The sequence below is a fragment of the Coffea eugenioides genome, chromosome 6 (assembly GCF_003713205.1).
Source record: "Coffea eugenioides isolate CCC68of chromosome 6, Ceug_1.0, whole genome shotgun sequence".
NCBI classification, from domain to species: Eukaryota; Viridiplantae; Streptophyta; class Magnoliopsida; order Gentianales; family Rubiaceae; genus Coffea; species Coffea eugenioides.
The window spans coordinates 34,889,564-34,916,680 of NC_040040.1; the positions used below are offsets into that span (position 1 = coordinate 34,889,564).

Below are 27,117 nucleotides of genomic sequence, written 5' to 3' on the forward strand. Positions count from 1 at the left end.
TCTCCTTGAGCGCCTGGACAATTAACAAATATTTTTCACTCATAATCATGTATTAATCAAGAAAGAAGACACACTTAATTTGACTAGTTGATACTTCAAACACGAACCTTAACCACTCAAAACAAAGGTTCAAAAGTGAGGATTTATTAGCACAAGAAAAACTGATTTCCTTCACGAAATCGAGTTTAAAATGATCAATCATTATCAAAGGGTAGAGAAAAGTTTCCAAAAACTCATTTCTCATCAAGTTCGAAAATTTCAGATATAAGGAGCAATCTTTGAAAAATCATATCTTGCACTCCTTAGGTCCAAAATTGGAAAGTTTTATACCGTTGGAATCTTGTTTCAAAGTACTAAAAGTTATTAGAAGACATTTTTCCAACATTCAAAATGGAAGACATTCAAATTTAAGCTTAGAGTGGTTGATTCGCACTACAAGACAGTTTCAGTCCTAGTTTTCGGCAAACTTTGAAAATTCGGCAAAATTCACAAAAAGTGAACTAGTCTCTGAAATTTGTAACTCAATTACAATTCCAACCAAGGTTTAAAACACAACAAACAAAACTGAAATCGGAGTTTTGAGCATTGAGATATAGCAGCTCAAAGTTGGTCGCATTTTATAAACTGTTCAGTCATTTTTTAGATTTGAAAGGCTATTTTTGAAGTATTATTTGGCCATCGAATTGGTATTGAAAATACACCAAATTTGGTACACTAAATCTCAATGTGGGAAGGCTTATATGAACTATATCTCTACCAAATTTCACGCAAAAATGCACGTGGGAAGGCAGTTAACAAAACGACTGAAGTTTGTGAAATTTCAAAACAAATCTGCCAACTCAAGCTTCTCTTTCCTTTTCAAACACTTTGTATCATGAAATCAGTCCAATTTTTGGGTCATTTGTGAAAGCAAGGTCCAAGAAACATTTCATAAGCAATTGTCAGTTGGTTGACATCAAAATCTCAAAATAAAACCTCTCACAAGCAACCAAACCAGTCAGCTAGCATGAAAAGATGATTTTCCAGATTTGTTGCAGTTTGGGACTTGGACCATAACTCACTCAATGAAGGTTGGAATTGGGAATGGTTGGCAGCATTGAAAACTAGATTCAAAAGGCTACAATTCATCAGAACAACTCATTTTGAAATTCAGTTGGCAAGTGAGAGAAAACAGAGTCACAAGTTTCAGCTTCTAGCTTTCCCTTGGTTTGACAATGAAACAGGACAGCAGAATTTGCTCAATCACCACAGATGACTCGGTTTGAATTAGAAGGTACATGATACACCGTTAGAAAAATACGGATGTCTAGTTTTGAATGCAGCTGACGGCACTCAATTCCGACATCCGGGCAGAGCAATATGTTGGTTCAAAGCACACTACCAGAGGACCACTGTTACACATTTTCCAGATTTTGTTCTTGCCAAAATTCAATTTTTACTCAACCAATCCAAATGATTTTTGCTAGAAACTTTATACACACCACACACAACATATATACATCAGTTTCACAATCAATTGATCACCAAAAATTCAAACCAAGTGCACAGAAATAATAGGGCAGAATTCGGTCAGCTTCCTATGAAAATTTCCTTCGGTTTTCCTTTCGCTTTTCTAACTAATATCCTCTTGTTTAACACATAATTACCTTAAAAAACATTCATTATCACCATATCAGTCCAATATATCCATTGTGAGATTTCATAGCGCCCACTCCAACATTTGAACTCAAACGACAACAATAACCATGAAGCTACAAGCTTCCTAGCAAAAATAATCCCACTAAAGTTAAGATTAAGTGATCGGATGATTACCTCCTACACTTTGGAGTAAAATCAGAAAATTTTTGGTCCCAAAAGCTCCTAAGAAAACTGGCAAGATGAGGTCCTCCACCAAGAGTAAGTGAATCACTACAAGAATTTTGGTCATCAGTGATAACTACTTTTCGTCACAAATAATCAAAAAGTCGTCACTGATGACCATTATTGACAACATTTCAGTTGTCGCAAGGTCGTCACTGAATCTCCGTCGGTAAAAGTATACAGTGACGACTTTAAAGTCGTCAGTAAATAGAACATTTTTTATGACAATCTATGTCGTCAGTAAAAGATGAAATTATACAGTGACGACTTAGGGTCGTCACTGAATGAAACTTTTTATGACAACATATGTCATCAGTAAAAGCTATAAATCTAGTGACAACACCTTCTCTTGTCAGTGACGCAAGTGATGCATGAAGGGACGATGGTGAGGGCATAGGGGAATTAGTGACGACTTTGTTGTCAATAAACCCCTGATCAACTGTGACAACATTCCCTTATCAATAGACAGTTTTGATTGAGTGACAATAACAATTGTCAATAAAGACATCCTGCCTAGAAAAATACTACTCATTTACAACACCTTACACATGACTTTCCTACTACAATAATATCTAAAAAATGAAAATATCAGCAATGTTTAATAAATAACAAATGTAGGCACCGTTACAATAGAATATGCCAAAATAATATATTAAATATTCAAATGTCATAAATAAGTGCAACATCATAGTACAAATAGTTTCATAAGTTTGAGTAGAACAAATACTACTCATATACGTCAAGGCTGCACTAAAAAACATATTCCTCCCAAAACATTTCCTACGCTTCTGAAACATTTTCTAAACTTAAGACAGCACTATAACCACAGTTTTTGAGCCGACATGTAAGCCGTACTGCTAATCTTCTTCGAAACCTCCAAAATGAGCAATATATCTGCAATAAAGTAGTAAAGTTATTAGTAAAGTTATTAGGTGACAAAAGCAAAACAGTCTCTAATTGCTAAATAAACAACAAAAGTAACAAGCATTCACTAATCTGATACCACCGTAATGAATGCAGCAATTGCAGCAGAAATAGAGTGATAAGGGGGAGAGAAACTAGACTTGAGGAAGAAGAAAGAGAGATATTATTCAAAATGATTTTTCCATGTTGCCTAATCCAATGCATTCTTATACAGCTCAAGAATAACAAAATAACTACTTGATTGTTGACTCAGCACAACAGTCTAACTAACAAGGAAGATTCCCTTTAACTACTTGAAGGAAATACATTTCGCATGTACTAAACTGGTATTCTTCAAGTGAAATACTATACTAGAAATACATTAATTCTTCAAGTTGAAACTGACAATCCACTGCAGAGAGACCAAACAGTACTATACTGGTATTAAAGGCTAGACGGACACAAATTAATGGAAGGGGAGAAGATGGAGAAGGGGAGAGTATGTGTAACAGGTGAGCAAGGAGGACTAGGTAGGTAGGTGGCAGTTCTTCTCATGGCTGGTAAGACATAACAAAACTGTTTACCCCAATGAAGAAAAAGCAATCTTTAGAACTGAAGTCTGTAGAGCTGAATCGGATTCCACCCTGCATGCCATCCGGAGGATTGTAAATGGATTGATGGTCTGTGGAAAAAAAAATTAGTGCACAGGAGTGTGTGTAGGAGGAAAGAGTTGGTGGATTGGATTGATGATCCGAATTTGATTGCTGAAGACATCGGTGGGGTAGAAAAATCTTGTTTCTGCAAATTTTGCCTGGATGTCAAGAAATGATATGTTTTTGCTGCAATGGATGGAAACAGGGAAAAACTGGGAACTGTGATAATTGCAGGCCTTTTCTACTACACAAGATGCCTTGGTTGACTACCAAAGAACGAGGAGTGTTAACGGTTGTAAAGAGGAGGTTTGTCACAAATGAAGACCAATTTTGGCATCAGCAATGTTTCTTTAATCTGTCAAAATACTGTCAAAGATGAATAAATCTTCTGTTTTGTTCGTCCATCACTACTATACTACCACTCTGCTATACAAGAGGAATATTCCTTTTAGAATAGTCACGTAATCAAATCAGTAATCTTACAATACAAGTCAGCGATTGATAAAATGTTCACGTAATCAAATGCAGTATTCTCCCAACCCAACACAAGTCGGAGATTGATTAAATTGTTCACTTAACACTTGGGACTGTATATCTTGTTCCGTCAAAAGTTTTTAGCTAACTCATTGGCCATGAAAAGTTTTTAGCTAACTCATTGGCCAAATGACAATAATAATCTTTTCTATTCTTTAGCCCTTCTGTGCTCCTCAAATTAATATCATGAAACAGAAACACTATTGAAGCTTTTTTTTTGTGTAATGTTATTGTTTCATGATAACAAAACTATGATAAAGCCACAAATGTACTCCCAGGATCAAAACACCATCTGATTAGAACCTTGTGTTGACAGAAGTAATTCTTAAATGTCCCTCCTCAGTCTTGATTTTTTGCAACATGGTGAAAGACCTGCGAAATCTGCCTTAGGCCACTTTGCAAGTCAGATCTTCATAGCTTATAGTAATTTTATACCAGCTATCCTAATTGCACAGCAAGAGAATCAAGTATTTGGAGCAACTATGAATTTCAGCAACCCACGATGACTAACGAATCATGCGGCAGCTTCTTCTCTACCATTTCAGCATGCATGGGACAGAATTTATAAGCCCCAATGGAGCATGTAGATACACCAACTAATGCCCCAAGACTCAAACCGAGTCACTCAGGACCAAACAAACAAAATCATAATACAAAACCAGAGTTCCAGTAGCTGCTTTTCCCCACAAAAAAAAAATCCATGGCCGAAACAATTTACTCTAAAAAAAAAAATCAGAAACAAACATTGATTTAAGTACCAAAACTGATGAATTAGGCTTCTGGAGCAGATCATAAATGACAGAAGTGACACAAGACAACCTTATTGACATTCGAAACAATACGTCAGCCAACCAAAAGAGAAAACAAAAGAACTGCTGCAACCAACCTAACTCACTGACTTGTCCGATTTCTTTCAAACGTACAAATGCAACAAAACCATCTTTCAACAAAGAATTTTCGGCTAGACATTACATCGAACAGATTGGGGGTATTAAAAGTTTCATCAGATTTTTGTTCAAATTGAAGTCAATCAGCCCCAAAATTTATCAGAAATCAAGACATTCAACTCAATCAACATATGCAGCATGTGTATTCAAAAATGAAGCCAATTAACAGGAGAATCACACTGGATGAAGCCACGGCAGACCCATTTCACACTCTTGAGAAGAACTGAAATTTAAATAGAAAACTTACAGAGCTCTTGACGATGAAGATCCACGGGCGATGATGGTGGGTTCCGTGAGCGTGCGGCGAGCTTCAATTCCTCCGCCAAGTCCCTCTTCTTTCTCTTAGCCTCTAGCTCCCTGATTGTATCAGCGTAGTTCCACCCAACTTCAGACGATAGCCGACCCAGCAAACAGTACTTGTGACCAGCCTGGAGCCTCAAAACCTTGAGAGCATCAGGGATAACCATCCTCTTGGTTTTATCATAAGGCGGAGGTACTCCCTCGTACACCCTATGGAAACATGAATAATGCATATAGTACTCCTATGGAACTCGTACACCCTAATCTGCGATAGAACTCAGATTTCAGTTCTATCGCAGTTTTTGGATAAAATATCAAACTTGTAGACAGATTTCAGTTCTATCGCAGTCTGAATGGGGGAAAATTAGGGAGGCAAAAGAGAATCAACATACCTTTTTTTGTAGACAGTTGCTGCTAAATGTGGTCTTCTATTTCATCATTTCCCAGCCAAGATCGATTAGCAGATGGCGAGGAGATGTTTCTTGGTTCTCGGCGAGGAGATGTTTCCGGCAGAGATGAGCAGTGTGTTTTTTGGGGCTCGGCAGAGATGAGGAGCAGAGTGTGTTTTTTGGTTCTAAGTGTTGCTTGTTGGCTGTTGGCTCATGGCTGGTAGCCTTTTGTTCGGTGAATGACTAAACATGACCGCGAGTTGTTGGTTTCACTAAGTGTTCAAGTCAATTCCCCGCTTCTCCTCAAACTATTGACTTTGAATGAAATTTCAATTCCTTACATTTCCCCCCTACTCGTACCAAAATTTCAACCCAAGTTTTTTAGTTTTGAATTAACATTTTACTAATATATTATTACTTGCAACTTTTAAATATTTGTGTAAAAATATTCATAATAGGTAATTTTTTTATGACATCAAACAGTTGATCCCATATTAATATTGATATCACTTTCTCAAAATTGTGAACTAAATTACAACTTACTTATCTTTCTTTTCATTATTTTTGCCCAAAACTCCAGAATTTTTTTTATTTTATAATAAGGAGAGATGATTTGTTTCAAATGGTTAATTTCACTTCAAATTATTGCACTAATATTAATTTACATGACAAAATTTGAGTTCCTAATAGTTAAAAAAATCATTAGAGAGCAAAAACAGAATAACAATTGGTTGTCACTAATGACCAAATTTCTTGTAATACATTTGCAAGATATAGATTTATGGGTAATTTCTTTTTTTTTTTTGCTTTCACATATTTAATTAATGTTAAATACAAAACCTACCAGTTTCCCTTTCATAAAAATATTAGTGCAACACTTTTTGAATTTTACTTACAAACATTTATGTATTTAACATAAATTAAATGATTCAGAGTGAAATACCCATAAAGAGCAAAATATTTGTTCATGTAAAGGAAACCCACAAAGAGTTGGTATTTTATGGGCCATTTCTTTTTTTAAAAAAATTTAATTTATGTTGAAGAGATAACCTGCCAGTTTTCGTTTTGTAAGAAATCAGTGTAACACTTTTTGAATTTTACTTACAAACATTTATAAATGGGATAATTTCAGAAACCTCCCCTGAGGTTTCTGACAATTTCACTGACCTCCCCTGAGGTTTCCACAATTACACTAACCTCCCTTGAGGTTTCTGATTTTGTAACAAAATCAGCCCATGACCACAAAAGTAAACATAAAAAAGTGTTTTCAGGAAAGAGAGGAAATTTTGTTCCCATAAATGCCCTTAAGGTAGGTGTACAAGTTATATTAGTGAATTAATGAAAACTAATAAAAATCAGAAATAAATAAGAAAAAGTGAGGGGATGGGTATGGAAATCATAAAATTTTACTTATGGATATAAACAATTGGGTAACGCAACCGACCCAATTAACCCATCTACCACCACTCAGGTCATTTCACAAATACATTCATCAGATAAAACTTTCCTCTTGTCACAAAAATTCAAAGCAATGTGGTACATGTTCACAAGCAAGCAGGTCAAAATCCCGCCTGCATAATAACGTTGAAACCCGCAAGCAAGATTCTGTGTTTTTTCTATTTCAAGGTTAGCTCGCATGCGGGTTAATGTTATATTTGAGCGCGAGAAGAAAAAATTGGTAATTAGGCTCTTTGGGCATTATAAATAAATATTTAAATTAATGGCAGTTTTATTACACCAATATTATTGTATTATCATTATTATGATTATTGTATTATTTCTTAGGCAAATATAACATTTAATTATTTAAATTTGATTTTATTTTTACAATTTATAAAATTTTTATCACTTATATAATATTTTTAAAACCCTAATACATCTAAATTTGATTTTATTTTTCAAATTTATAAGATTTTTATTTAAAAAAATGGGATACGGATAAGATATCCGGTTGGTTCGATTTGCATAGGTGCATATGAGAATATCCGAATACTCTTTAAACCCGCATGCGGGTTTAAGGAGATTATGGCAACTCTCTGACACACTAGTTACCCGTCCAACTTGTGTGTATTAAAATATATTTAAATATTATATTTCATATTTTTGTTATTTAGAGTTTAACAAAACATTAATATTGGGTAGATTTGAGGGATATGCATAATTTTGCATATTTGTAGGAATATTAGAAAATGGAAAATTTGGGTAAATTCCCAAAATTTGGAGGTAAGGTGTAATCCAAGAACTAAAACAGTCATTTATAAAACCTTAACAGTAATAAGGTGCAAACCAAAACTGCAATCCAAGAGTAATATCATTACAAATTTCATAACCATACATTAAATAAATAGAAATGCAATCCAATACTATCCAAAACACCATCTGCCTTATCATATTTTAGTCCTATAATAACACAAAATGTCTTGGGTATAATAGTAATTTTGCATTATATGATGTCAGCAATTGGGTCCCAAGTTCTGCCAGGGGAGGTCAGTGTAATTGTGGAAACCTCAGGGGAGGTCAGTGAAATTGTCAGAAACCTCAGGGGAGGTTTCTGAAATTATCCCTTTATAAATTTATCATAAATTATATGTTTGAGAGTAAAATGCCCATAAAAAGTTGGTACTTTGAATAGATAATGCTCATTTGCCCATAAACTACACTCCCTGAAGGCTATCTTGTTAATTACTTTGTAGTACTTTGTTATTCTTTTGCTAATACTACTTGGCATGTAGTACAAAGGATAAATCTGACATAAATTTCTTATTCCATTGATAAAAAGACCTGCCTGCCTTATAACTATTGTAATGAAAGATATATCTTTAGAGTTTATAACAAATTATTACTTAAGTTTGAGAAAATTATAAAATATTTATGCATAGTTTATCAAGATACCATTCGTAATTTCCTAATAAAAAAATAGGGGCTAAATTGTAAAAGTTAGGGTGCCATAATAGAAATAATAAAATTGGTGTATTACATATGGGGGTTAAATTGCAAAAGTTAGAGTGCCAAAGTAGAATTAATGAAATTGGTAAATTACATATGGTGCTAAATTACAAAAGTTAGGGAGTAATAATAGAATTAAAAAAATCGGTGTACTATATATGGGGCTAAATTGTAAAACTTAAGGTATCATAATGGAATTAATGGAATTTTTTATAACATTTGGGGCTAAATCGCAAAAGTTAGGGTGGCACAGTAGAATTAATGAAAGTGACTTACAAATAAGTACTTTAAATAGTGACGATGAATTCTTGTCACTAAATCTGAATCAAGAGAGTGACAATGACGATATTAGAAGTTGTCACTGAATAAATCATTTTAGTGACAACATTTTCCAAGGTCGTCACTGAAGACACTGTCTATTTGAGCAATTATGACAACTCTACTTGTCGTCAATAAACATTTAGTTGCTTTGATGGAATTGTGACAACTTTAGGTGTCGCGACTAAAGAATCCCCTTTTGTGACGAAATATTGTCATCACTAAAAAATGTTGTCACTAATAACTTTTTTAGTGATCAGTGACGACAACAAAAAGTCGTCCGTAAATAAGCCATTCAATAGTGATGATGTTCTTAATGTCGTCACTATTGTATGTTCTAAACACTCCCGCCTTCTTGCTAAATCTTGACGGGAATTTACTAGTGACAACTTTTCTAAGTCGTCACAAATGAGTTGCCTCCCATTAAAGGTTTGTGACGAGATAGAAAGTCGTCAATAAAGGATAGACTTTTGTGACAACTTCTTTTCGTCAAAAATAAAAGTTGTCACTGATGACCAATTGTTGTTGTCACTAACTACACTATAGTTTTATTGACAAAAATTGGTCGTCAATAAACATAAACAGTGACAACAACGAAAAGTTGTCAAAGAAAGTGGTAGAATTACTGACAACTTTTATCAAGTCGTCACTATCGCAAAACTCGCGCCTTCTAAATCCCATGGCGCGAAGTAGTTTTGTGACGACAATTAAAAGTTGTCACTGAAAACTTAGTTGCTTTGAGTCAATTGTGACAACCTTCAAAGTCGTGACTAAACAACCTCATTTTGTGACGACTTTTTGTCGTCACAAAGAAATGTTGTCACTAATGACCTTTTTTCTTGTAGTGAATCTCCAAGTATTTGTGAGTTTGTGTGAAAGATTTGAGTGAAAATGGAAGCTCAAATGAGGTGAAATGAAGAGAGGCTCTTCTCCTTCTTCCCTTGGAAGCTTTCGGCCAGCAAGAATGAGAAGAGAGAGAGACAGTTGCTGATAACTAAAGCTTCCCTTGGAAGCTTGGAAACTTGGGGCCAAAATTTGTCTCAAAAGTCAACTACCAAAAGTTTCGCGCACGCGCGTTTCGTATCCGTTTTCTCTCGGGTTCGTTTCACTTGTGCACTATACCTTTAACTTGGAAGCTTGGAAACTTGGGGCCAAAGTTTGTCTCAAAAGTCAACTACCAAAAGTTTCGCGCACGCGCGTTTCGTATCCGTTTTCTCTCAGGTTCGTTTCACTTGTGCACTATACCTTTAATGTACTTCCTTTAACATTATAATTATTCACTCTTAGTAGTCTAGAATAAGTTTCTTAATCTCTACTTAGCTGTTCCGGCTCGATATACGTGAATTTTCGATTCACGCGCGATAAAGCGAAATTATTTTTTTTAACTCATTCACCACTAATGCCTCAATTAACTTTTCTTAATCTATTATTATTCATTCCTAATTCTCCAAGACTAATGCACTCTCGGATTGAATTTATCTCGAAAAATGTGTACTCGTTATTTCTTACCAAACGAGCCTCCGGAAAATAAATTTCTCTAATGAAATATTTTAAAAACGTAAGTGAGACATTGTTTCGTGTAAATGGATTTAAAATAATTGAAATAAATTATTCGGAGAAAACGGGTGAATAAATATTTAAATAAGCTAGTAATATACGATAAAATAAGAAAATTTTCGGGTTCTCACACAGTGCATAGCAAACAACCGAATACAAATATTCATCCCTTTTTTGTGGGAAACTCAAATGCAGATGCAAATGCAGGTTGTAACATGGTAGTAGTGGGACGGAGTAGTACTGTGGCAGTCGGTAGCTTCTTTTTCTTTTTTTTTTTTCTTTTTTTGTGTAATACTTGTCCTACTAATACTACTTATAGATTCTTAAAAAAATTTAAAACCTTTTTGACTTTTATATAAAAAAAAATTTTACATGAAAAAGTTGTAGGGACAAGTGAAAATGCAGTGGGACAGAAGTGGAGAGGGAGGTGAGTGCAAGCGTGAGTGTGAGAGTGAGGAGACGCAGAGGAGGTCAGAGGTGGTGGAAAAAAGATAAAGGTAAAAATGGAGAGAGAAAGAGATATAAGGAGATTATATTGAACAAAAGAAGGGAAATGAGTATATTGGTGAAGCAGTAGACTAGTAGTAGTGTATCTTCTCTCATTCGTCACATGTCCCCCAACACCCTTATCTTCTTCTCTCGTCATTCTGCTTTTTTTCTTCTTATCATTTCAAAGCTGCTGCAACTACTACTATTGATGAGGAAAATTCCACTAAAAAAAAGGCTATCGAGCTTACTTGAAGTTAAAAAAAAAAGAAGCTGCAGGCTGTCGGGCTGACAGCCCAGCAGAATTTTTTTACAAATTTCCAGTGGATGCCGGGTTGAACCAGCCCAGCTGCCAAACATTTATTAAAAAACAAAAATTCTCTTGCTTGCCGGGCTGTGTCATAGTTTTGTACCAAAACTCTATCAGAATGTTATTGTTGCGCTTTTTTTTTCAAACAACAATCAGAGGAATTAGCCTATAAAATGACTAATCAGTAGAGAAACTGCTGTATTTGCCGGCAAACTCAAATTGTTTCGTAAACCTGAAGGTTTGAGCACATCAGTTTGAAAAACCTTTTTCGGTTATTTGATTTTTCCTGAAGAAATTTTTGATATCATACGTGAAAAGAATCCTCATAAAAGCTGCATATCTCTGTGTTACATTCTGTGGATGCTTTTGTCAATTAGGAATTTAAATGTCAGTCCATGCAGTTACTGAGTCCAATTTTTCAGAAAAAGAAAGAAAGAAAGTTCTTGAACTGATTACATGAGCAGGGGAGGAAAAACGAAAAAGTATATCAAATGTGACAAAATCAAACCTCATCGTCATTTCAAATGTACTTCAGTATCATCCATAATACAATTCACAGTGATAGTCAACAATATTTTAAAAGGTGAAGGCGTTGGACAGGGCATTTTATGTCTGTCCAAACAGAGCGAAAGCCCCGAGGCGTGGGGCACAAGTCCCACAAATTTTGTTTTTTTAATTATATAAAAAATAAAATATAAAATAATACTACAACATTATAATATGTATACACACACACATATATGTATATGTATATACATAGTGTGTGTATATGTCATTAATAAATATAAAAAATTGATAAAATTAAGAAAATTACAAAAATATTGTTGTTGTCTAATTAGTAAAATCGCAACATAACTGTAACTCATACAATAGTCATCTAGAATCATGTTAATAAAAAATAGTTATATTATTGAATCAAAGAAAAGCAAAAAAAAGGAAAGGAAACATAGTCATGAATGGTTTTATCTTGTATTTTTCTCAAACTATTTCCAATGAGAAAATAAATGGAATCATTCTTCAAAATTATTAAACAATAATAAGGGCAGCAAACGAAGATAAGGAAGATAAAATAGTAAAATCAAAGTTCAAAATTTAAAAATACACAAAAAATATAAAAACGCCCAACGCTCCAAACGTCTGGGCGTTCGCCTCACATTACAAGGAAAACACCCAACAACACTTACGCTCCATTCAAACGCTCTGAGATATTTGGGACTCATTGTGAGGACTCGTATTTTTATTTTTATTTTTACTTATTTTAAAATTATTTGCATTGGTGTTATTTAATTTTATTATTTTAGCATGAATTTTTCTTAAATTATATTTTTATCGTTAACGCATCAAAAATTTTTCAAAAGTTGCGCTGGCACGACTAATTGAAAATTTGTAGAATTAATATTAGACTAGTAAGTATGAGCATTTGTAGAGTTAGAGGAACTACCTTGGAGGATTAGTATTTAAGTGTAGGAAACAAGAGGGAATTTGGTAGTGCAAGACACTATTTCGCCACTATTCGAAGTTGACTTTTTTCACCACACATAAGGCTAGTTTTCTTCCAACTTTTCACCACAAAATCAAAACATTTCACTCCCTCACTCTCTCTCATCCTCTTGGCCGAAAATTAGAAGCTCAAAGTGGGGAAGAAAAATTTCATCTTTTGCTCTTCAATCTTGCTCAAAGATCTTCATCCAACCATCAAAACTTTGGGTTTTTGCTCTAGCTAGAAGGAAGGCGCAATCTTGTGGTGATTTTTGGTGAAAGTGTTGGTGAAAGTCTTGCATTCAGCTAGGGTTCAAGAACTTGAAGAGGTAACAAGTTCATCCTTCTTTGCTCTTTAAATTTTACAAAGATTAGTGGTTGAATTACATGGGTTTGAAACCCTAATCAAGAATCTAGGCTAGAGGACTTGAGGAAACCTTGTTCCTTGCTTCCTTGCTTTACATCCTAGGCTAGTGGTCTTGAGGTGGCCTTTTAGGTAGCGGACTTGAGGTTTCTTGCTTGATTGTTGTTGATTTTGTGATGAGTGACTTGATATTGGCTTGATAAGTGGAGAGAAAATTGGAAGAAACTCATGAGAAGTGCTGGCCGAATCTGCTACCTTGCTGTTTTGCTTGGATTTCAAATTTTTGTTGCTTATATGGCTGCTAAAATGCTTGTTATATGTTGTATTATGTGTGTGGAAATTGTTTTCCAAAAATCATTTCAAGTGGTTACATAAAACTTGGGTTTTGATGAAAGAAAGAAATCTGGAAAATAGCTACCAGGCTAGCCGACTAAGGGTACTTTGTCTGAGTATAAATCTTTGTACAAAAGTCAAAATCAAGTGCCGTTTGTGGCATTTGAAACTAGACACCATGAGCTTTTCAACGGTATAAAATTCCCCTACTAATTCATTTTGAGTGAGCCGTAGCCAACCGGCAAAGTGGACTGATTTACTTCACCTGTTTACCCTAGAAAATCATACAGCTGCATTTTGTGGCTCAATTTCGTCCCTCTTGTGAAATGAATTTGACAATGATTTCTTCTGATGATTTATAGAATTTTGAACCTAGTTTTCAACGCCATAAACCATTCCCAATTTGGACTTGTATAGAGTTATTTATGGCCTGATTTCAAAACTGTGTGGAAGCTTGGTGACTGGAAATCTGCTGAACAGGTTGGAAAAAACCAGCCTTCTCAAAACTGTTGTATCTTGCTGTTCGAAAATCTAAATTGAGTTCCACTTGTTGTGTTTGAAACTTTACTTGAAATTTTTGATGTGCTATAAATTTCAGAGGCTAATTCAATTTCTATGAATTTTTTTGAATTTTCAAACTTTACTGAAAAATCAAGACTGTTTCTGTCCTGTTATAATAAACAGTAAGTTCGAGCTGAGATTTGAATGCTTTCTGATTTGAATCCGGGAAAAGTGTCTTCTGGAAAGTTTTAGTACTATGAATCTAGTTTCCAATTTTTGGACTTACCAAACTCAAGATCTGATTTTTCCAAATATTGTCGCGTAAAGCTGAAAATTTCTGATTTCTTAAGAAATGAACTTTTAAGAACTTCCAACCTCTTACCTTGATTTTTCCACTTTCTTGATTTCAAATGTATCCCTATTGAACTTCTCTCACTAATGTATCTCTCATTTCCTCAAAGTTTTACACTTTTAACAAGTTACCTTAATTAAAGCGGTCAAGACTTGTACTTGGCTTTTAGCCACCATTTTCGAATTTCTAAGTGAAGCTTACTTGCTAGACTTGTCCATATGTTGGCCTTGATATTTATACTAGAGTTGGCAATCATACAAGCATTTTAAAAAGAATGATTTGAAAGGTTTCTTGTGAACTTAATTAGTAATACTCGGAATGCTTTGGCCAAGTTTCCAAGTAAAAATGTGTTCATCTTCCTTATTTGAAAGCCAAAGTTTCTATCGCCATAGTCTCCTAAGTTTATGCCCTCGATTTAACTGTTGAAAATGAACGTTAAGTGAGTCTTTTACTAAAAGAAAACTTAAGAAATTTCACTCGATTTACATTTACAACTTGAAGTGGTAGCTAAAGAAGGTAATGAGCCGTTAGTGGCGGTTTTACTAGACTTTAACTAAATGAGTTTGAAAAATGTGAAAGCTCACTTATACTTGAAACTTGGGCGTTTAACTAGGGAATTTTGACAAGAAAATAATCTTCCATCTTTCTCGATTTTCGTGTCAAAACTTAGAGATCTGCTTAATCCTCAAATTGGAGAATCTTGGACTTGACTTGACTTGAATTAATGCATTCTTAGATATTCTCAAATGCTATACCCTCGTGGATTAAGTTAGTAAGTAATATTTGCATTCGATTTGAACGTATTATCTCTTGAGTGAGGGTAGTGGGAATACTACTAGACCTTGGTTGAATACCTAGGTGATTTGTAATTGTGCATGTCTCAGGTGATCAAGAGGATTCCGAGAAGCTCGTTTTGTGAGGCCCCAGTCCGTTCTATGTTAATATATTCATTAGTTGGGCGGTAACGTTTGGTTTCGGGAGTATTTCGAAAACCCTTAAGATTTAAACCCTAGTTATGTATTGGTTACAAGTTCGAGTGGTGATTAAAGTTAGTAAGGTTAATGTGTGTCTTAGTGTGGGTAAGAATAGGATTTAATCCATTTGGTATAGATTAATTAAGTTTAAGAAGGTTAGAAACCCTAAGTGAGCAAAATCCCTAATGTTATGATTTATTAGAAGTTTTAAGTGGGTTTAAACCTAATTTTGCCCTTGACAAAAAGGTTATTGTTTAACTACTTTTATGTGGGATAAAGTATGCTTAAGTGTAAGTGATTAAGATGAGAAAGTGATTAGTGAAATAATTAAGCGTGATTATATGTTTTAGATTAGAATAAGTTATGACTTATGGAGTAAATTGAAAGGTTATCAAATGTTTGAGGGAAATTTTATAAGAAAGAGAAAGTTGAAGTGCAAGGGTGAAAACAACAAATAAAGCATTTATGTGATTGGCTAGCCATAAGAAATATCTTCCAAAGCTTTGACTAATATGTTGTCTTACAACTATAAGAGAGACAAGAGAAATAAAACAAAACAAAAACTAAGAGAATAAGAGAGAGTGAGAGCCGTGAGAAGAGAAAGAAAAAAGAAAAGGAAAGCTTGCTTTGGTGCATCATTTTTGCTCTTCAATCTTGAGTTTGGATCTTGGAGGAACAACTTGAGCACTTGATTGTTGTGGGTGATCATCTACCAAGCTTGAATCAAAGGTAAGAAAGTCTAGTTGAAGACTTAAGTTGATTATTGTTTGATGAACTAGTGGTTATTTTGGCATAGGACCTTAGTTGTGCTTGATTGTGGTACCTCTTATGCCTATCACTTGTTTTTATGGAGTACTTTGGTTAATTTTTGGTGATTTATGCTGCTGGAAATTTCGGTCAAGAGAAAGAGAATTAGGGCTTTTGAATGTAATGCTTTCCTTACTTGTTTAGTTGAGAAATGGACTTGTAGTGGTTATGTTTGATGAATTGCCTCACTTGATTTGGTTGGTTACTTGCAAAAAGCTGATTTGGGTTAAGAAACCCTAAACTCCATTAGGCTAATTTAGCTTAGCTTATGGTTAGTGAGATAGAGTTTGGTTAGTGAGAGGTTGGATTAAGTTCATTGGTGCAAATGAAATTTGGTTAGGGATTGTGGTTGATGATTGTTAAATTTGGTATTGACTTGGGAGGGGAATTTCGGACCATTTGTAGGCCATTTAGATGTTAGTATATGTGTGTTTATTTGGTACAAAAGTGGTTGAAAAACCTGCATAAGAACCATGAAAACGAACCATATGTTTGCGACATTTGAAACCGGCAAAATGGGTAAACAGGGCAACCCAGAACCTGAACTTGAGCTCCATTTTTCTTAATGTTCCGTGCTGATTCAGAAGTTTCGTAAAACATGAAAGTCGTAGCCCCTTGAGTCCTGAGTATGCCTACAAAATTTCAGGTCAATCGGATTAGCGTAGCCTGAGTTATCGACGAAATGCTCAAGCCTGTTTTGACCCTCTGGTTCTACGCGTTTTCTGATTTTGTTTCTGCCCATGATTTTTCGATTTTTATAGAGTTCGATCTGGGTGCCAACTCCTTCATAAGAAGTTTAGATCTTGATCTCAGCTTCGAAACGGTATAAAGTACGTCGAAAACCGAGTTCCGTAGCTCCGGTTATGATCATAACAATATCGCTCGTCAGAACTGCCTTGTATTTGGACAGTTCTGACGGGTACTTTGGCACTCGAATTTTGTTTTGTTCTGAATAGATTCAGGTCTTGGCCAAAACATGAAAGTTTTAGCCTTATGTCTCAGCTTTCTAATGCCTTTGGAATTTCTTAATTTCGATTTCTGAGCCGTGAGTTACGGCCTTGCAAACAGGGCCTGTTTGGTAACTCGCAATGAAACAGCTGGAACTGTTTCACGCAATTTTCACCTATACCCATTGCGATCTGGGTTGAGATGTCTAAATGAAAGTTGTAGATCTTCCTCTTAGCTTCGAAACGGTGTCTCACCCGCCTTGATCCGACACTCCTAGCCTAATTTTGACCAAAACGGTTTGAGATGGCCGATTTGGCCATTTCCGTTTGCCGTTCTGCGCGGACGTGTGCGGCCGTTTTGCCGTTTCCGCACTTGCGCGTGCCAATTTTGCCGTTTGGCTTATTTCAAGTACGTTAGTTGCCGTTTGTGATATATTGTGACATAATCTTCGATTTCAGACAGTGGTGAGCTAGGCGGTGCCGGTGGGGCCCACTACTAGCCAACACACAAAGTGAATTCCGCCTTTATACTACTTTTGGTATTTTGAGTAAGTATTCAGGCCGCTCTTATGTGTTAGTTGTTTATGTGTTTCGTTGTGTGTAAAAAGGGTACCTAGGCGAGGGTGTACTTTATCGCACTCGATCTAGACCCTGATTTACGCACCAATTTGTACATGACATATGTATGTGAGAAATTTTGGAACAAAAACCCTTGAGCTTGTGGCTCGGGGTGACTTTTGCATACTTTTGTGAATTTTGTGAGTTTGCGGTTGAACTCAATACCTAGATGGACTATTCGAGCCGGTTAGGGCTTGGTCGAAGTCAGTCCAACTTGGTTTGAGGTCACCAAGTTTGTGACCCGAGCTTATGATCAAAGCTCAAGTTTGTGATTTCGTTCGCCTGGGCAAGTTTGTGAGGTGACTGGCCAGTGAGGGTGATAAGGTGTCGGTGGGTGTACAAGTGAAGTTCTACGGACCTTATTTATGGTCGACGGAGTGTCGACAGGAGATCAAGCATGGCAAATGAATTGGCTTTGGAGCCACCCGTATCCTTATTATGTGATGTTACTTTTCTGCTTTTGCTTTACTCTTACTGTGTAAATGTTGCTACGTGAAATTTACGCTTTTGCCCCTGTTTACTTACTAAGCTTTTAGCTTACCCCATTCCGTTTGTTTTCCTTAGCAGGGGCCGACGCGGGTACGTTTGGGCACTTACACTAGTATAGTATAGTTAGACTTGCTTGTAATAGCGAACAATTAGGATGTTTGTTTTTATTGTGGTGGTTTGTATAAGGACCCTTCTTAGGGTCTACCTTTTGGTTTTGGTTGTAATTATAAGGATGTAATAGTTTGAGCAGGTACTTTTGGGGAATGTACTTATAACTCTTTTGGGATTGCATATATATGTATAGTACTCTTTTGGATTTTGCTAGCTTTCGTTGTTTTAAGTTTTGAGTCCTGGCGCGAGCTAGGCAGGCGGCCCGCCGATACCCTTGGGTTCGCCCTTGGGAGAAGTGGGGTCGTCACAGTTGGTATCAGAGCGCCTAGGTTAGAGGACTTGGGCAATTGTGGGACATACGCGATAGGTATTAGGCATATTGGATTCTTGTAAGTTGAATGATATCTTTAAGTTGAAATGCCGGTTGACTGACGACTTAATGTTTTGTAGGTATGGACCCAGGCAGTTCGAGTAGGAGGGGCCCAGAGGATCGACCGCTGCGTAAGCGGGCTATCCGTTATCGACAGAGGCTGGGAGAGCCTTACACTTTGTACTCCCCCTTCGGCCAGGTGTCGCGCCGACCCTGCGCGTGTTGGTATACTTACGGCTATCCCGACGAGATAGTCTTAGCATTGGATGATGAGCGTTATCACCTCGACAGGACGGTCGAGACTCTGAGGGAGCAGCTTGAGGAGGCTAGACAGTTTAGCCGCTGGCAGGCGTTACGCGTTAGGGACCTGGAGCGGGACCTCCGGGACACACACCAGCACCTCTTCTCTTTGAAGAGGCAGCTTAGGGAGAGGGCCCGGAGTATCACGTTTGACTGCGGGGTCTTGCTAGATATGGCCGCGGAGGCACCCCCGCGAGCTACTGGGCCGGAGCAGATAGGCGAGATTGGTACTTTAGGTTCCGTTGGGGACCAGGGCCCTAGGGGAGGCGTTTAGGGTCGCTTTCGTCTTTTGCTTAGCTGGTAGATTCCTTTTGTTAAAACTGGCATGACCACTTTCTTTCTTTATTTGGTTGGCCGACTAGATCTTGGAGCCGGAGTGCTCATGTGTACATTGGGTTTTGTACCGACTGGAGGTCGGTAATCTGTAAATCTTTTGGTGTGATTTTGTATATCTATGTATATATTTGAGTAGCATGTTGAATTTATCCTTTGTGTGTCTTTTGTTCGTACGCTTTACGTTCGTACTTTTGCTCATAGTCCGGATAATAAGTTTATATGTAATGTTACGATCTATAGACGTTTGCACTTAAATGGCCTCCGGTACTCGAGGTGGAGGCAGAGGAGGTAGAGGGCGAGCACGAAGCCCTGAAAGAGAACAAGGACCAGAACCAGATCAAGTCGCTACAGCCATCCAGCGGATGGCCGAGTTACTAGAGCGATTGACAAATCAACAAGGCCAAGGAAGCGGTATGGGGAATCCTGGACATAATCCGGGACATAATCCAGGCAATCACGAGGGTGAAGACCGTGCCTTGGAGCGATTCCAAAAATTCGCACCCCCAAAGTTTATCGGTGGGGCCGACCCTGACTTAGCGGAGGGTTGGCTAGACCGTATGTTAGACATATTTGCCGCGCTTAGGTATTCAGAGGAGCGGCAGATATCCTTTGCGGTCTTTCAGTTTGAAGGGGCCGCTCGAGCCTGGTGAAATGTAATCAAAGCCAAGTGGGAGCGCGAACAGACTCCTTGGACCTGGATCAACTTCACACGGGAGTTTAATGAAAAATATTTACCACCCATTGTGCAAGAAAAACGGGAAGATGATTTCATCCGCCTACGTCAAGGGGCCTCGAGTGTGGCGGAGTACGAAACTCAGTTCACTAAACTTTCTCGCTTTGCCCCAGAGCTGATGTTAACGGAGCAGAAACGAATTCGTCGATTCGTTCAAGGTTTAAATGTGGAAATCCAGGAATCGTTAGCAGCGGCTCAGTTGAATACGTTTAGCCAAGCGCTAGAAAAAGCACAGCGAATTGAGACTGCCAGAGGACAGGTTAAAGCCTTCCACGATCGGAAAAGGAGGCAACCTAGCTCAAATGATTCCATGGTCGGACAAAGCTCGCGAAACGAGCCATCTGCCAAGATAAATAAAGGTACGGATGGTCCACGACCTGCAAGGACCCCGAATAGCTTTGGGCGAGGTCAAATAGTGCAAGAGCCTCAGAAGAGTGCTCAGCGTGGAGGGTCAAGCACGGCCGCTAAGCCAACCTGTGGTTTCTGTGGGGGCAACCACACCGATGAGAATTGTTGGAAAAATAGTTCAGTCCGGAAATGCTACAAATGTGGAAGCACCGAACACCTGATTGCCCGGTGCCCTAAAATACAGAAGGATGGACTCAAGTCACCGACTGAAGGGACCACAACTAAGCCGTCAACTGCAGGGGAAAATCGACCCAAAGGGCCAGCAAGAGTCTATGCGATGGGTCAACCTGAGATGACGAATCCTTCGGTGGATTTTGAAGGTACGCTTTGACCAACGAATTAATTTCGAGGACGAAATTGTCCTAAGTGGGGGAGATTGTGAGGCCCCAGTCCGTTCTATGTTAATATATTCATTAGTTGGGCGGTAACGTTTGGTTTCGGGAGTATTTCGAAAACCCTTAAGATTTAAACCCTAGTTATGTATTGGTTACAAGTTCGAGTGGTGATTAAAGTTAGTAAGGTTAATGTGTGTCTTAGTGTGGGTAAGAATAGGATTTAATCCATTTGGTATAGATTAATTAAGTTTAAGAAGGTTAGAAACCCTAAGTGAGCAAAATCCCTAATGTTATGATTTATTAGAAGTTTTAAGTGGGTTTAAACCTAATTTTGCCCTTGACAAAAAGGTTATTGTTTAACTACTTTTATGTGGGATAAAGTATGCTTAAGTGTAAGTGATTAAGATGAGAAAGTGATTAGTGAAATAATTAAGCGTGATTATATGTTTTAGATTAGAATAAGTTATGACTTATGGAGTAAATTGAAAGGTTATCAAATGTTTGAGGGAAATTTTATAAGAAAGAGAAAGTTGAAGTGCAAGGGTGAAAACAACAAATAAAGCATTTATGTGATTGGCTAGCCATAAGAAATATCTTCCAAAGCTTTGACTAATATGTTGTCTTACAACTATAAGAGAGACAAGAGAAATAAAACAAAACAAAAACTAAGAGAATAAGAGAGAGTGAGAGCCGTGAGAAGAGAAAGAAAAAAAGAAAAGGAAAGCTTGCTTTGGTGCATCATTTTTGCTCTTCAATCTTGAGTTTGGATCTTGGAGGAACAACTTGAGCACTTGATTGTTGTGGGTGATCATCTACCAAGCTTGAATCAAAGGTAAGAAAGTCTAGTTGAAGACTTAAGTTGATTATTGTTTGATGAACTAGTGGTTATTTTGGCATAGGACCTTAGTTGTGCTTGATTGTGGTACCTCTTATGCCTATCACTTGTTTTTATGGAGTACTTTGGTTAATTTTTGGTGATTTATGCTGCTGGAAATTTCGGTCAAGAGAAAGAGAATTAGGGCTTTTTAATGTAATGCTTTCCTTACTTGTTTAGTTGAGAAATGGACTTGTAGTGGTTATGTTTGATGAATTGCCTCACTTGATTTGGTTGGTTACTTGCAAAAAGCTGATTTGGGTTAAGAAACCCTAAACTCCATTAGGCTAATTTAGCTTAGCTTATGGTTAGTGAGATAGAGTTTGGTTAGTGAGAGGTTGGATTAAGTTCATTGGTGCAAATGAAATTTGGTTAGGGATTGTGGTTGATGATTGTTAAATTTGGTATTGACTTGGGAGGGGAATTTCGGACCATTTGTAGGCCATTTAGATGTTAGTGTATGTGTGTTTATTTGGTACAAAAGTGGTTGAAAAACCTGCATAAGAACCATGAAAACGAACCATATGTTTGCGACATTTGAAACCGGCAAAATGGGTAAACAGGGCAACCCAGAACCTGAACTTGAGCTCCATTTTTCTTAATGTTCCGTGCTGATTCAGAAGTTTCGTAAAACATGAAAGTCGTAGCCCCTTGAGTCCTGAGTATGCCTACAAAATTTCAGGTCAATCGGATTAGCGTAGCCTGAGTTATCGACGAAATGCTCAAGCCTGTTTTGACCCTCTGGTTCTACGCGTTTTCTGATTTTGTTTCTGCCCATGATTTTTCGATTTTTATAGAGTTCGATCTGGGTGCCAACTCCTTCATAAGAAGTTTAGATCTTGATCTCAGCTTCGAAACGGTATAAAGTACGTCGAAAACCGAGTTCCGTAGCTCCGGTTATGATCAAAACAATATCGCTCGTCAGAACTGCCTTGTATTTGGACAGTTCTGACGGGTACTTTGGCACTCGAATTTTGTTTTGTTCTGAATAGATTCAGGTCTTGGCCAAAACATGAAAGTTTTAGCCTTATGTCTCAGCTTTCTAATGCCTTTGGAATTTCTTAATTTCGATTTCTGAGCCGTGAGTTACGGCCTTGCAAACAGGGCCTGTTTGGTAACTCGCAATGAAACAGCTGGAACTGTTTCACGCAATTTTCACCTATACCCATTGAGATCTGGGTTGAGATGTCTAAATGAAAGTTGTAGATCTTCCTCTTAGCTTCGAAACGGTGTCTCACCCGCCTTGATCCGACACTCCTAGCCTAATTTTGACCAAAACGGTTTGAGATGGCCGATTTGGCCATTTCCGTTTGCCGTTCTGCGCGGACGTGTGCGGCCGTTTTGCCGTTTCCGCACTTGCGCGTGCCAATTTTGCCGTTTGGCTTATTTCAAGTACGTTAGTTGCCGTTTGTGATATATTGTGACATAATCTTCGATTTCAGACAGTGGTGAGCTAGGCGGTGCCGGTGGGGCCCACTACTAGCCAACACACAAAGTGAATTCCGCCTTTATACTACTTTTGGTATTTTGAGTAAGTATTCAGGCCGCTCTTATGTGTTAGTTGTTTATGTGTTTCGTTGTGTGTAAAAAGGGTACCTAGGCGAGGGTGTACTTTATCGCACTCGATCTAGACCCTGATTTACGCACCAATTTGTACATGACATATGTATGTGAGAAATTTTGGAACAAAAACCCTTGAGCTTGTGGCTCGGGGTGACTTTTGCATACTTTTGTGAATTTTGTGAGTTTGCGGTTGAACTCAATACCTAGATGGACTATTCGAGCCGGTTAGGGCTTGGTCGAAGTCAGTCCAACTTGGTTTGAGGTCACCAAGTTTGTGACCCGAGCTTATGATCAAAGCTCAAGTTTGTGATTTCGTTCGCCTGGGCAAGTTTGTGAGGTGACTGGCCAGTGAGGGTGATAAGGTGTCGGTGGGTGTACAAGTGAAGTTCTACGGACCTTATTTATGGTCGACGGAGTGTCGACAGGAGATCAAGCATGGCAAATGAATTGGCTTTGGAGCCACCCGTATCCTTATTATGTGATGTTACTTTTCTGCTTTTGCTTTACTCTTACTGTGTAAATGTTGCTACGTGAAATTTACGCTTTTGCCCCTGTTTACTTACTAAGCTTTTAGCTTACCCCATTCCGTTTGTTTTCCTTAGCAGGGGCCGACGCGGGTACGTTTGGGCACTTACACTAGTATAGTATAGTTAGACTTGCTTGTAATAGCGAACAATTAGGATGTTTGTTTTTATTGTGGTGGTTTGTATAAGGACCCTTCTTAGGGTCTACCTTTTGGTTTTGGTTGTAATTATAAGGATGTAATAGTTTGAGCAGGTACTTTTGGGGAATGTACTTATAACTCTTTTGGGATTGCATATATATGTATAGTACTCTTTTGGATTTTGCTAGCTTTCGTTGTTTTAAGTTTTGAGTCCTGGCGCGAGCTAGGCAGGCGGCCCGCCGATACCCTTGGGTTCGCCCTTGGGAGAAGTGGGGTCGTCACACGTTTGATCTTGTCTTGCTCTTGTTTTACACTCTTGATTTCGGTGAGTGTCAAGTGTATGACTTGTTGCTTGATCCTTGAACTGCTTCTTGTTGAAAATGTGAATTTGACTTGTCGAGACGAGGGTGTATTTTATCGCACTCGTTCTCTTTTACTTGACTTGATATTCGACTTGCGTGAACTTGGCAAATTATACTTGTACTTGTGGGGACACCCAAAACTCATTGGCTAACCTTGCGACTCGAGCCGGTATGGGCTTGGTCGAGAAGTTTGGTGAACCATAAGAAAATTATAAAGCTTGATCTTTTGAGATCTTGCTTGGCATACTCACGTAGTATTGTCTTTTCTATTTGACGTTCGGGCCCGGTAGGGGGTGTAACGGTGGACGAAAATTTTGTGAAAAGTGGAGTCTACGGATTTGATACTTGCTCGGTTGACGGAGAGTCAACGTGTGTAATTTTGGATCAAGGCCTTGGCAAAGTTGCGCGGAGTTACCTCCTGAGAGCTTCCGTATCCTTATTGATTGTGTTTGACTTTCCTTGGTGAATTACATGAACTTTATAGTTATCCTTCTTGTCTAAGTTTTATTGCTACTTGAACTTATTTGTTTGCATGTTTTTCTTGGCCTCACTGAGCGCTAGCTCACCCCCGTAATTTGTTTTCCTTAACAGGAGCCCTGAATGGAAAGATTTTGGAGAAGCTGAATTGATTACCTTTTGATTAGAATTTGGATGTAAATGGTTTAGTCAACTTTGGATGGTTGTATTTTTGGGAAAATTTGATGTACCTTTTGGAAACTTTGTGATGTAAGGCTTGAATGATTATATAAGGAAGCGACTTTTCTTTATATTGACTTTTATTAATGGTTGGTTACCTTTAAGTTTAAATTTGACTCGTATTGAGCCCTGGCGAGAGTTAGGCAGGCGGCCCGCCGAAACCCTAGGATTCGCCCTAAGGAGAAGTAGGGTCGTCACACTCATCACGTCCTGGGGTTCGCCCAACCTCAAAATAGTGGTAGTCAAAACTCTCTATTGTGGTACAAAATACTAACTAAACACCTGAACACGTCCCCTCCCTCCTCCCTCAACACTTCAATGAAATCCCAATGGCAAAAAATATTTAAATTTAGCTAAATTATAGAATCCTTGTATGAATATTTTGACGTGGCTTAAACAATCAAGCTTTGGATTACCAAAGGTTATCAATTCAATCATCTAAAAAAGAAGTAGAATCAATGTCTTGCAGTGTTAGTCTTGTGAGGCTTCGAAAATTATTTTCATATCTTTTATTTTAATTGCCTTGTCTTAAATTCTTGGTTGATTTAATAGTTGAATTTTGATTTCTATTCTATTGCCTCATTCAATGTGTTGCATGTTGAGTTTCATAGTGCATTATATTAATGTGACCAACTAGTAAGTTGTGTGCAATAAATTTGGTGAATAAGAAGGAGTTTTGTACAAAAGGGATTATATGTTAAGAGGTGTTAAGAGTTAATTGGAGAAGAGTTAGATATTCTGGTGATTTAGAGACAATTAGATAGATTTTACTCCTTGTTTTGCCACTTGTCAATCATCTAAGGACCCTTGACCAAGACTAAACTTCATTCTTATCCAACCAACCTTTTATTTCATCACCATTTCTTCTTCTTTTCTTCTTGTCTTGGCCGAAAATAGGGAGAGAAAAAGTGAGAGAAAAACACAAATTTCAAGCCTTGATTTCTTGTCTAATTAGTGAGAAAACAAGAGAGAAACCCTAATCCACTCCGTAAATCCTTGAGTCAAGTTTGGAGGGAAGCTCTTGGAGGAGTTCTTGGAGGAGGAAGTTTTGCAACTTTCTTGATTTGATTTCCATCCTAGGTTTTGGAGATAAAGAGGTAAAACTTGTTAGGAAATCTATCTTTCTTCCCTTATCTTTGAGTTTATTTGGTGTATGATGTTATAGGAGCAAAAAGGGAGGAATTTTATGGAGGGTTTTTAGTTGTTTTCAAGTTGTCTTCTTGATAGTTTGTTGCTGGAAAATTTTCAGCTTTATATGTGTGGTTAGATCATTAGTTTACAAGTTTTATATGAGGATTTTGGTGGATTTCTTTGTTAAGATTCATGCTATATGCCTCTTTATATGATAAAGAAAAAGTATTATGTATGCTCCATGGAAATCTTAGTAGCTTGATGGGGAATTATTATGGTGAGTTTGACATATGCTTCTATGTGGAAATATTAGTAGGTTTATGGTAGTTTTTGAGATATTCTTGCTCAATCCACTTTAGAATGACCTCAATTGTTATTTGTATGTTGGAGTTGAGCCCAAACGAAAGGGTTAAGATGAGCCAAAAATCTACTTTCCAAGTTATTTTCTTGATAGAAAATTTCTACTTTGGAACCAAGAGAATTTTGTTCCACTTTCTTCAAAATTTTTGACTATGTTCAAGATATTTTTTCCTCATATATTACCTGAAACGTTGATCTAGTATACATGCAGTTTTTCACTTGATTTGACCGAGAAAACCTTGTGAACTTTGAAGGAAAATACGAGATATGTTTGTTGGAAATTTGATAGCTTGAGTAATGGTTTACGAACTCAATTGTAGTTGCTTTTGACCTTGGGTCTTGATGGAATTTTGATATCTTATTCCTTTTCACATGCTCTACTATATATGTATTGGGTTACATGTTGAGTTCTTGATTTTTACAAGAGAGAAACATGTGAAATTTGGGAGTGGGAGTTGGATGGTTTGTTTGAAACTTGAATGTAATCTATACTGTGACAGCCCCACCTCCCCCTAAGGCGAACCAAAGGGTTCGGCGGGCAGCCTGCCCAACTCTCGCCGGGACTCAGTCGTTCACTACAGTCTTCAAATGAATTACAAGATAAATCTCATAGATACATCACATGGTCCACAAATATACATCCAAGTCTCCAATAATTACATGTCATAAGCGAAGCGGAAACAATTTCAAATAAGCCATCCAGTCACGTGAATAAGTACTACAAGCCCTTCCTTCGCCTTGAGCCCTGTGGAGGGGAATAAAATATTTTTGGGGTGAGTTAGAAGCTCAGCGAGTAACCAGTAAAAT

The 27,117-nt window shown here is 37.4% G+C and overlaps 1 protein-coding gene across 1 annotated transcript; it reads right to left on the reverse strand.

Moving 5' to 3' along the window:
• Window positions 1-2,512: 2,512 nt before the first annotated feature.
• On the reverse strand, window positions 2,513-5,399 carry LOC113776038 (60S ribosomal protein L13a-2-like). Its single transcript, XM_027321101.1, has 2 exons — window positions 5,145-5,399; window positions 2,513-2,754 (listed from the first exon to the last, which is right to left on the reverse strand). Exons 1-2 carry the CDS (start codon window positions 5,362-5,364, stop codon window positions 2,678-2,680), a joined length of 297 nt encoding a protein of 98 aa, XP_027176902.1. The 5' UTR covers window positions 5,365-5,399; the 3' UTR covers window positions 2,513-2,677.
• Window positions 5,400-27,117: the final 21,718 nt, after the last annotated feature.

Coding starts and splice junctions, on each gene's coding strand:
- LOC113776038 (XM_027321101.1), bottom strand. CDS start 5,364: ATGGTTATCCCTGATGCTCTCAAGGTTTTGAGGCTCCAGGCTGGTCAC. Junction 2,755..5,144: donor TCTTCATCGTCAAGAGCTCT/GTAAGTTTTCTA, acceptor ACTTTATTGCAG/ATATATTGCTCATTTTGGAG.